The sequence below is a fragment of the Colletes gigas genome, unplaced genomic scaffold, assembly GCF_013123115.1.
Source record: "Colletes gigas isolate AHSC1104 unplaced genomic scaffold, ASM1312311v1 Colletes_gigas_Sc00011, whole genome shotgun sequence".
In the NCBI taxonomy this organism is placed as follows: Eukaryota; Metazoa; Arthropoda; class Insecta; order Hymenoptera; family Colletidae; genus Colletes; species Colletes gigas.
The window spans coordinates 714,139-726,616 of record NW_025106640.1 but is presented as its reverse complement, the minus strand read 5'-3'; the positions used below and the strand labels follow the sequence as shown (position 1 = coordinate 726,616).

The 12,478-nt window shown below is 38.5% G+C and overlaps 1 protein-coding gene across 2 annotated transcripts in view; it reads right to left on the bottom strand.

The window, feature by feature from the left end:
- The window catches only part of LOC122398504 (neurogenic locus Notch protein), a 321,286-nt gene that overhangs the window by 201,851 nt on the left and 106,957 nt on the right, over positions 1–12,478 (bottom strand). For both annotated transcript variants that reach the window (XM_043398420.1, XM_043398419.1), the window contains exon 3: positions 3,279–3,550. In XM_043398420.1, coding sequence (XP_043254355.1) covers positions 3,279–3,550 — 272 coding nt within the window. The remainder of the gene's footprint in view (positions 1–3,278; positions 3,551–12,478) is intronic.

Sequence of the window (12,478 nt, the reverse complement as noted above, 5' to 3'; positions counted from 1 at the left end):
CTGCACGCGGCCCGATGCAGCTGCACTTCGCTGATCACACGGGAGTCGTTGTCTCCAACGTGCCACGACCCCTCACTAGTTTTACTTGTAATTTATTCAAACTTAAACCCTTAAATATCACAATATACGACAGAATGGACTTGTACCAGTTTTGAAAATTACACAAATTCGATTCGCGACTAAGAGAAATTTTATCAGCGTAATTCAACATATTTTTCTCGATTGCAAACGCATTCATAAAATCGTAACACGCGACTCTTCGCCGGGCAGTGAAGAGTACACATCCCCTTAATTGCGGTTAACGAGCGTCTAGCACAGGGGGATGGATACGAGACTGGCACGAGTGTTTTGCGATTCTTACGAATCTCGTCGATAGAGATCACCGCGAAGACGAGGATGAATCTGCTTGGTATTTTGTGCTCGGTTGTGCTCCCTCGCGAGGGGAGATATCGTTTAAGATGGCGGTAACACTGACCAAGTCGTCCTGTCTACCTAAACTACCAGGCTCCCCCTCCTCCCGGGGTCACTGATTAGTGGAACTAATTACCAGAGTCGTTGCTCGCTCCCTTGGATCTAAGATGTCTTTGCTCCTCGATCTGCACAGAGCACCCGCTACGCGTCAGTGGTGCTCGGATATCTCGATGCAACCATTTTGTGAACACTATTAAAATCGCTACAAAATTGTTCCACGCGTATTTGTAATTAAATTTGGAAATACAAAGACTTCAAGTTTCAGAATATTACCGTTGATGAATTTTTCTTTAACCTAGATAATTACCGCCATTCAGAACAATCAACTTTCACAATATTACAACGTTGTTTTATTTATTTATCACAAACACAGATTTTTCTGATTCGATATTTTTTATTTGACAAAAAAGATATTTTTATTTATAAATTTGTTGAGGGAGTATCTTGGGAGCTACTACCGCCATCTTTAAAATTTGTTTTATTACCATTTACTGTTTTCTTAGCCAAGAATGAAATTTATGAATGTTTATTGAGATAAAAACTCGCGAAAACGAAACGATCTGATAGGAGTTTAGAAACCAGTAAAAAGAATGACTCGAATATGAGAACCACTGGGCCAAAGGTACCGCCACAGCGAAATGCCGCATTGCTCTCCGCCAATTATCCAGCACCACAAACTTCACTGTTTCTCCGCCTTCCCTTTCTTTCCTCCTCTTCATTTGCCACTAAATTCCTGTTGCCCTTAGATTTATTTGTCAACGGAGCACGTGCCCTCGCACAAACGCGACCCATAAAAACCGCTCGTTCGCAGCCGTCCGCGACTTCCGCGACTCGAAAAAATTCGCTCGAACGAACTTTCTGAGCCAACTACAACTCGCGACGATTTCAACTTCGCGAATCAAATACCACTGCATTCTAGAGTTCTGTACTATATTTTTACAGTTTATTTAACTTTTTTGCTATAGTTAGAGAAACAAAACAGTTGTACAAAAATTATTATGTACTTGCTTTCCATATTTCAAACTTCTATATCGTAATTGAAAATCCAGGGTGGTTGGCCACCCCTGAGAAAAATTTTAATGGGAGATTCTAGAGGCCAAAATAAGACGAAAATCAAGAATATCAATTTCTTGGCTGAGGCTTCATTAAAAAGTTATTAAAAAATTTCAAATCGTTCTGAAATTAAAACATTTCAAATCATAATAAAAAAATTATATTTTATTACAGGGGGCAATTGCAAGCATTTTTGGTGAATATAGACATACCCCAAAATCCTAAGCATTTTCGAGAAAAAAATTCGAATAGGTGGTCAAATTTTTCGATGAAATTAAAAAGTTTCAAATTGTTCTAAAAAAAATATTTTTAATTGCAGGGATCGATTACAATCATTTTTGGTCATTAGACATACCTTTGAATCCTATCCACTTTCGAGAAAAAAATTCGAGAAGGTGTGAAATATCTCGACGAAATTAAAAAATTTCAAATCGTTCTGGAAAAATTATTTTCGGTTGTGGGGGTCAATTACAATCATTTTTGGTTATTAGACATACTCTCGAAATCCTATCCATTTTCGAAAAAAAAATTCGAGAAAGTATGAAATCTCTCGACGAAATTAAAAAATTTCAAATCGTTCTGGAAAAATTATTTTCAGTTGAGGGGGTCAATTACAATATTTTTTGGTGAATAGACCTACCCCCGAAATCCTACCCACTTTCTAGAAAAAAATTCAGTACGAGCGAAACTTTAAACATTAATAACTTTTTAACGATGCCTCCATCAACAAGTTATTATTCTTGATTTTCGTCTTATTTTGGCCTCAAGAATCTCCCATTAAAATTTTTCCCAGGGTTAACCGAACACTCTGTATATTTTTTATTCCGACAAACAACTGGATTTTTAGAAATCGTAATATTAATGCAAAGAATGAATTTGAAACAGAAATGGTTTAAAAGTTAAAAGCTCACAGATAAATTATATCAATTCGATCCTCGAGTCTGCGAATTTTTGTTTCGAAAATTATACTCGACGAAAATATGAATATTAAAATATTCGAACAGTCCCAGATCCGTTCCCTTTGAGCTCGCCGATCACCGCTATTATCTCTCTAATCGATCGACGTACAGTCAATGCCTATGCGATTCAACCTCACTATATTTTTAACGCTCTCGATAATGCGAGATCGCGCGATTGTTGTCAGCCATGGAATCATTAAAGCCAGTCTTCGTTCTAACGAAACAATGCCAATACCGCGATTACCACACCGTGTTTTATCATTCCACATATCGCGTAACCTTGGCACACGACCCACGCGAATCGATGGGATTTGTCGTTCCGATGACTAACGAGCATTATCCATTCAGGGATTCGATCGCGTGCACAGACTCGCGTGTGTCTTTCATTTATTTAATTACGGCTATCCTAGCGACACTGCGAATTCCGTAGCAATTCGAATATAACCGAGACGTTCGCCACGAGTGGGAAAAATAACTTTTATATTAATTCCGTACGATTAAATTCCTGTAAGATATCTCGCGATTTCCATTGTCGGGTGATATTTTATCGAATGTACACGAGCACAAAATCGGGCGAAAGCATCGCGTCGGATCAGCGGCTCGTTTAATTATGCATGCGACTTTTTATTCCGCGGTAAATTCTCTCGCTTTATTGCTCAATCGGACTTGGGCGTCTTCATCGAGGGAGCGCATGGAAACCGCTCGTTTCGGTCGTCGGTAATTTTTATCTCGCCTACCGGACGCTTTGTCGACCGACGTCGAGATTTTAACGAGCGAAATTATTAAAATCCTTACCTGTATATCCGGTGGCGCAGGTGCAAGCGTATTCGCGGAGAGACTTGAGAATGCAAGTGGCATCGTTCAGACAAGGCGATGAGTCGCACGCGTTGTCGATCGGTATCTCGCAGAGGCTCGCGGTAAATCCGACGGGGCAGGAACAGGTGAACGACGGCGTCCCACCCCCGATGCCCTCTTTCACCCAGCAGGAACCACCGTTCTGACAACGTGCCCCCGTGTGACAGGGGTTCAGATGCTGGCAGTACTCGCCCACGTACTTCGACGTACAACTGGAACAAACCGAACACCACGTTAACACCCACGCGAACTGTGTATCGAACATTGAATTCGACTATTCGTCTCTCGTTGGATCGATTCGAGTTTTAATTCGACTTAATTTTTATTAAATATTGTCTCTGAAAATATTTTAGCTTGATTATGTACACAAAATCCCCGTGGCACTAGAAACTCTCGAACGAAGCTTACGAATGTCCATAACCTCAATTCGTTTACGAAACGATCGTTTATGTTGGACAACGAAACCTCTAATCTATTAAGAAGTTCGAAGGAAATAAACCTTAAAATTAATATACAATAGTTCCTCTTGGGATGAGCAATTTGTTCTGAAAGAGGTTAGGTGAGATCACCCACGTACCCAAGTCAATTCTGGTTCATACGTATTACACTTTTTTATGTATAATTAAGAACATTACAAATGGTTTAATTTAAACTATAATATTAAACATATTCTGTAATAAATTAAAGTATAACTTACAGGATCACAGATCTCGAGTTAATCTAGTTCACTACCGAGTCCTTTGAGACAATCTTCTTGCCTTCTTATCACTTATCTTCTTAGAGCGATGAATCGATTTGAAATGAACACTCCCACGGTCTCACGAACATTTAAGAGTATTGAAATAGTATTCTCAAGCAAAAATATACATTAATATGTAATCATACTACGACGTAACGAGCGTACAAAGCACATGGTTTCGGAGACGCGTTAACAAAAGAACGCGGACAGGTCGCGCAGGAAGAAACACGCGATTGGTTCGCGCGTGGCCAATAGGAACATGGCGCCACTGCCGCGAGTTTTAAACACTGTCTAATATATTCCACACGTTCCAAATGAGTAATAAATTTGAAAGTATCGATATACTAAAATAGAAAAAGAACATATAATAATTTTCGCCGCTGAAACAGTACATTCGAAGAAACATTCTGCCCCCGAGAATTACATGCTTCGAACGGCTCTCTCGCGGGTCTTTAATTAAAGTTTTCTTTTTATTGTTTCGTTTAATCGCTCGCTTCCGTCCGCGCGAGGCGAACTACCTGCTCGTCGGCGTCCTATAAATTCTGTAAAAGTCGCGAGACCAATTTGAAAGAAAACCGCAGAGCTCGCCGAGAGATTTCTACGAGGGTCAGTGACTGTTGTAACCGTCCACCGAAAAGGTGAAGCTAGATCCTGCCGGGCCATTATAAAGAATAGCTACTTTCTAACGGGTCCTAATGGCGGTCTGAGTTGCATTGTAGTACCTGATCGATCGCCCTTGGAAGCGGTCGATGCGCGGAAGAAACGAGAAACCGGAGTCTCATTAAGAGGCCATTCATGTTTTACGCGACCGAAACAAGGATTTGTTGTTCGTTTAGAAACGCCTGGTTGGAATTTTTTTTCGAATTCTTCGCGGGCGCGTGCGCGTCGCCGCCGATTCGAATATTCCCGCGATAATTTCCCGAGCGACGCGCGACAAATTGGATCCGTTTGCTAAGTGGAACGACTCGTTCACCTCGACTTTAGAATGTGACGGAATTGGAGTTTCTTGCGCGACATGGAATTCATGTACGATCGCGCAGGTCGTAAATTATTCAAACGAGGTAAAATACGTTCGCGCCGAGATGACTCATGGGAATTTGCATATCAAGATCAATAAAGTTTTTATGCTAAGTTCCTCTTTTTATCTTGATAATCGATTGGCCAGCTATTGACCGCGAAATCAGCCCCTAAGTTTCAATCTACTAACACCATTATGCATTAAATTATTGTTTTTTTTTTTTAAATTGATACTTTATATTGTTTTGGGGGATATATTATTTTGTATTTATAATGTTTTTAAAAAATATTGTACAGTGTATTTGAGTTTCAACTGTGTACCTTAAAAATCACACGTTATTAAAATATTTTTTAAACACTACAGATCTGTACTCAAATAGGTTAAAGTGAAAATTGCAACTACGATAAGGGTAATGTAGCGAAGTTGCGTGACTGATAGTTGGTCTCTGTTTGATAGAAATTGATAACATATCACCAACATGAAGCAATAATCCAAAGATCGACATAGCAATAGTAAAAATAGTTCTTGCATTAGAAATTCCGAATTTCCTTTCTGCTCTTGGTTCCGTACTTGCCGCCAGAGGAACCCTTTCTCTCGCAAGCGCTCGACCGACTACCCAATATCCCCAATTTCCTTTCCTTTTCCATTTACTCCACAGTCCCCATATTTTGAAAATACTGAATGGTCGAGCTACAGGTGAACCAGTGGAGTTAATTTCATCGCCACCACTTATCTTTTTTTAATCTTGTCCGAGTAACGGAACTCTACATAAAATCCATGTTCTATCGAGTTCGTGGTACGAATAAAAATCCAGTTGGTATAAAAGAGTATACGCCACTGGCGTCCATTGTTGGAGGGCACACAGCTGGTTCCGAGTTAGTTCCACGGCAGCTTCGCCGCGGCTTCTTCTCGGCGTGGATATCGCGTATGCGAGTGCTTAGAAAGCTGCAGCCGGTATCTCTATAAACGGAAGCGACGATTCCACGGCCATTATTTGCCGGCAGCGAGTTTCTTCTGGACTACCGGCACGGCCTGAGAGCACGTTGAGCACCATCGGTTGGATTTATTGACTTCTATCTGTGAATATTCCCTTCTAAGCACCGCAGGGACGTAACGAACACACCGTGGTGCCACCGATTGTCGCGTGTACCAACGTTACACGCGTGTGTACCTCCTACGGGATGTATTACTTTAGCCAAGGCACCGGTCGTTTATGAAACACCGCTTACGCGTCCCTAACGGTTTCGCGGAATCGTTCAAGTTTTGTCAACGAATAACAAGCTTCAGGCATCTTGTCCAACCAGATTTTTATTCGAATTAATGCTCGTGGTTTTTTGCTCTTATCTACGCCACGTCTGCGATTGATTGATGGCCCCTCCGTTTAAAAATAAATATTCAGTTACGTGCAGGATGTTTCCTTTAAAACTATTGAGGATGGAGAAGACGCGAAATTATGTGACTTTATTTTATACGCTTTTTGAAAATAAAATTGTGTGATTTTTCTTGCATTTTCCTCATTTCGCGTATAAAGGTGACATCAGTTTACTAAATCTTTCTTAGCATTATGATACTAAACGCCAATAAGGTTGTAAAGATAAGAAAGCGATCTAAGTTGAACTATCTTGTGGACTATTTAGTTTGGGATTATTAAAACTTGTGATACGCGGAATGGCATAAGGAATCGATTTCCGTATAAAAGATTATGCATTTCTATTTTTAAAAAAGGGTACGGTTGCACTTGACAAATTAGTGCAGCAAGATGTATAAGAATGTTTCAAAAAATTAATTTTATTTATTGAAGATGTTGGAATATTTTAATATTGTACGAATTATAAAATTCTCTGCTACGAAGCGTAGAATAAACACGAATGTTTATATGCTCCTCTAACCGGTACGAACGTAGTTATCTCGCCATGATACCATGTCAAGTACACTGTAATTATACTATCGCGTACGCGTTGCTCTATGAAACCGGACAGTAATTTTATTGACAAATGTGGGACACGCGTCCTATGATTTAGCGAATATACGTTTCAAGCGTTCCTTTTTGTTCGTCGTTTTCCACCAGCCGGAGTATAAATTCGAACGCAGAGAAAAACTCGATGCAAGTTGATTCGGTATATTAGAAAAATAGTAAATATGTAGAAAATGATACGGTGTTGGTAAAAATGTAATAGGCGTTACAATTTTATGAGATAGGAAGCATAAACAATGATACGTGCACCAATTTATATCATAAAATGTAAAAGAAAAATTAGAGATCTGAGTGAAAAATAGATAAAATTTATACTGTATAAATATGTAATAAACTTCCATTGCAAGCAACTAATAATTATTCTATGATATACTGAAGCACGTAAAAAAGGAAATGATAATCAATACAATAAATATTAAATTATGCAAATCTGCAAACTTGAGATTCCCATAATTTCTTAGCACTGCAAAAAATTTCCAACCCCCTAAAATAATTTTTCACAACATCAACGAATCGTAATTATTCCTTTGCAACTAAAAATTCTTGCATTTTCAAAGTGCACGCAATTCGACTAAATGTACCGAACAGACATTGTTGAAGCCATGATAGTACTTTGTACCGCATTGAAATCAGCTTTCTGTGGTGTTCTCTGCCCATTACTGATCGTCAAACAACGATCTCATCCACCCCTCGGACTCAACCCCATTTTCGATCGAATTGAATCGAGCACTCGAGACTGCATTTCTATCCGGCGTTGTGAACCCGGGGACCACCAACGTACCGCTGTTGCAGATGTCTACGCTACTGTTGCTTCGCGTGTGTTCATCCGCACGCGAATATGATTGCATCAAAGAGTGGTGTGTACGCGCAGCATGTATCAATCAGAGACTTCACGGGCAGTAACGTTCCGTCCAGTAGCATCATCATTCTGCTTTGTTGCCTGTTGGGGAGCAACGTTGTTTAAAAGAAGAAGAAACGAAGGCACTTTATGGTTGACCATTCTCTCCAGTAATGGGCAACCTCGAGGCGGCCCCACGACACACTGCAAGATTTATTTCGCTCGACGTGCGTGCGCATAACGCGTATCAATCGCAATCTACCACCGTTGAATACGCGTGTTTCTTAAATTTCATCTTATCGTTGCAGAAATCGAAACTTAGACGCCTCCCGACGAAACCTCCCCCTCGTAACGATACTCCAGAACGGAGTCACACGTTCTCCAGTAAGGGATTCAAGAATCTTTAATAAATATTATACAATGTTTATAATTTTGGTAAATTTTATGTAATTTATATGATCTTTATGAGCATTGTAACTTCTGGTAAGTTCTCAAATTAGTTTTTCTTTGTGAATTTATTACCTTAATTATAAATATTATGTACAATGTTTTTTAGGAAGAGGCTATTTTTGTGTGAAAAATTTGTTTATGAAATTTGTTTGTACGGTGCTTTGTTTTCTAGATAATTGAATTTGAATATTTAAGCCACGTCTGGCCCTGACTTGCTATTTCTACTTATATCGATGTCTCAAGTCTTCTCTCGAAAACAAAGCACCGTACAAACAAACTTTATTCTAATGCATTTTCGATGTACTTTTTCACATAAATCGCCCTTTCTTTTACTGTACTATGATCACTGGGTATGTATATTAAATAACAAACTTCCTTTACACTTTGAATGAGACAAGAACAATAAAAAGTCTGCATCTAGTCACTTTTATCAAAGACGGAGACCCAGCCAAGAATAAACTTGTAGATATTGGAAAAATTTGCTAGAATTGAAATTAAAAAATTCTCGAAGGATTCTAACCTGTGCAAGTTATCACCGTGCTCATCGTATCTAAACAAATCAGAATGCTCTATTACAAATTCGTTTATTAAATAAAATACTCAGATTTAGCTTTTCAATGATCGTTACACTTTATTTTACTACGCTTTAGAAGAGACACCCTTTCAGTATGACTTTTACAAGAGAATTGAACTGCAATCGAACAGAAAAACTGAGAACTAAGGACCTGTGGCGTTGGAGACTAATATCTCTCTCCATCGGAATAGGAGACCAGTAAAATGAAATTTTTTGTACTTGGTTTTTAGTAGAAAACCTAACATGTTCAACCCTGTCCAAAGAACATTGATTCAACCAATATTTAACAAGAGTGTACCTCTATAATGTAAGCTGATATATTGTTTTCATCGTGATTTTCAAGTTCGTTCGAATGCCTTCCTGATCGAGCGCGGTTTCATTCGCCAGCAAATAATTAATTTCAACCGTCGAGGGCCGTATACGACATACCCAGGTGTTCTTCGTGACCGAGGCGCTTCTCCCCAGGTTCCCCTGTTCGGGTTTCTATATGTGGCGAGACGCGGCGGTAGTCTATAAGGATAGATCGTACACAGGCCGCGAGCAAGAAAATCCTCCCGAAAGAAGAACGAAAGGACGACTTGTATTTGCGGCGGGATCGTCGCCAGGGCTCTCGATCAGTCTGTAAACACTACGGCGGAATGTCGCGGACCGATCCGCCGCTGTCGATCCGCGGACGAACCCGATCGAACGACAGTGAATTATGCCGCGGACACGATGAATAGTCGTCGATACTAGAACGATTCCACCTCCGACTTTTGCGCAAAAATAACCACCGAGTTCAGATATACACGACGCAAAAACCTGTAACCTGTGTCTTTTCTCGCATACGACGGTCCAAGTATGCCCACGTTCCACGACTTATCCGGTTAAACGACTCCCGCGCTTTTAATGGCGCGACATTTAAATTTCAGTTTTTCACGCTCAAATACGCCGTTTGAAATTTATTGAACGAATAAACGGGGTTATTGACTGCCTTTACTGTAAACTATAAATTTTTGCTCGTCGTTGGGCATGCATGTTAAATATAGTAAAATAAAGAATAATTTTATTTATTATTTCTGAATTATTTTGATATTTGATCGAATGAAATATGTGTTTGTAATTTGTGTCTTTGGTAAATAGTTTTAGCATCTTAGTTGGTTTTTACTCCAACTCTGTAAATTCTTTGTGATACTTATTATTAAACTGAATATTTATGCATTAAACTTTCCAAAGACCACAGAATACAAAAATACAAGAGACAACCCTCTACAAAGCTCTACAAAAATATGTATTGTACATAAAATTGTATACATATGAAATAAAATAAATAAATAAAAGATACTCCAACGAAAAAGTAATTTAATTCCATCCTTGGGAGTTCAATAAATGTTTCTGGGGAATATAAAATTGAAAATCACTGATACAGAGATTTATAGTATTATGTAATACTCTTTGTCGGCAAATTGTGTCCTTTAAACGTATTTATAAAAAGTTTTAGCTTGTACCTATCGGATCAAACGCGACCTCCGCAGGGTTAACAAGCGTCTCGAGCGCGATGAATCATCCACCGAACAGGATTTCAAGTATTAAAGGATCCATTATCGCGCAACCATATTTGAACAATATATTTTGAGAAGGTATTTACGACGGCAATAAACCTATAAAGATTTAACAAATATCATAGAATAGGAACAAGAGAATCCTTTAATATAGCTGAAGAATTCTATGGAGAAACATTTTTATAACACCGTCTTGGCACTTCACGGTAACCCATTAAGAACCTAACTGGCGTTCTGTTTCGAGGACAGAAATTTTTTTGAGGCATTAATATTTATTTGAATACCGTGTGATTTTTATGATATGCAAATGAGACCTCGACGAAGTGTATTGCAATTTTTCCCGTGACCTTTTATACATTATTAATGGAATAAAAATTAATTACAGGATACTTCCACATTTTAATCAAACTAATTCTTATGAGCTTTCATCGTGAAAGAAAACATATTTCTACCACTGTACAAGTACTCTTTGTCGTTTTTAAAAAACATTTTTTAACGTACTCGAAGTAAAAATTAATTTTTGATAGAGAAAAATGTACTGTTTATTAAATTAAGAGGTCCTGGAAACTTACAGACTCTTTGCAAGGTATCAAAATTTATTTGACCATCATGTAATTTTTATAGTATGTGACTGAGACCTCCATAAAGTGTACTGCAATTGTTTCGTGCCCAAAAAATTACACTCAAAGTAAATATAAATTTTTGAAACAGAAAAATTTGGTTTTCAGTAAATTAAGAGCTCCTGAAAACTTTCAGTAATTTTTACTAGATTATGCTCGCTGGATATCGAGTTCGTTTCGGCAGTAATTCCTGACATTGTATTATTGCAATCGTATTTACGAGAGATAGAAAATCTACGATGATTTTCTGCTCGTATTACATACGGATCTCATCGCGATCGCAGGCAGCTCGTGCGATTTCAATCATCGTTTGTTATTGTCAGTTATGGGTATCCCCATCCCCCGGGGGTCGAAGCTTGATAAATCGATCGACGTGCACTCGATCGAGATTTCGAATCAATGATACTGCCGGACCAGAGGCAAGCACACCCTCATCGCTGGACGTATTTGCAGATCCAATGAGGTGCATTTGCAGTTCCCCGTATCGATTCGCATTTCGATGCAAATTGTCAGCAACTAATTCCACTATAAGATAGTCTGAAGGTCTCTGTGCACGCTCATTTCGTTTGTCATTCAATCCTTTTTCATCGTATTAATCTGTCGATACTCCTTTTCACAAATATCGAAGTAATAGCTAACTTAATAAAATGTATAGAGATTTATTAAATAATCGTACATTTTTACAGCAACAGCTACCATAGAAATAATCAAAAGATTTCACAGAAGTAAATATGAAAGAAGTGGTTGAAGGTTTGATAAATAATTTTAGTAAAATTTATTTTTGAACGCTTATTAAGAAGATTAGATGTTACTACGACCGAATGTAGAGGAGAGATCTCTATCAGCCATAAATGTTCATTTTTCTCGTAAAAATGACTGCTCCATTACGTCAGGCACCTCGTTAAGCTTTTTATTGTTCTAACTCGTACGAGATAGATGCAATTTCGTGTAAAATGGTCCCAAAGGCACGCGAAGGAAGAGTACTTTGTTTTACGAAGTAGTTCACCCAGCGACGCCAGTTAATTGCGGCGGTCTTCAATTACAAAGCAGCTTACTGAACAGCGTTTAGAGTTTCACCAAGGTTTATTAGACACGACAGCGTTGCCCGCTCAAAAATGCGGACTAATCGTCGCGTTCGTGAACGCCACGTGTTCAAAACACTAGAAACACGATCGAACGTCTGATTAGACAATTTTTATATCATACATTTAGCATTGACAATAAAATTCACTCCTCTCAATGGAATCTTTTTTAAAAAACATTTTCAAAAGACAACAGAAAAGAATCAAGATCGAACACTAGATTGTACAATTTTTATATTACACTTTCAGCATTGGAAATAAAATTCAGTGCTCTTGATGAAACGTCTTTTAAATCAAATTATA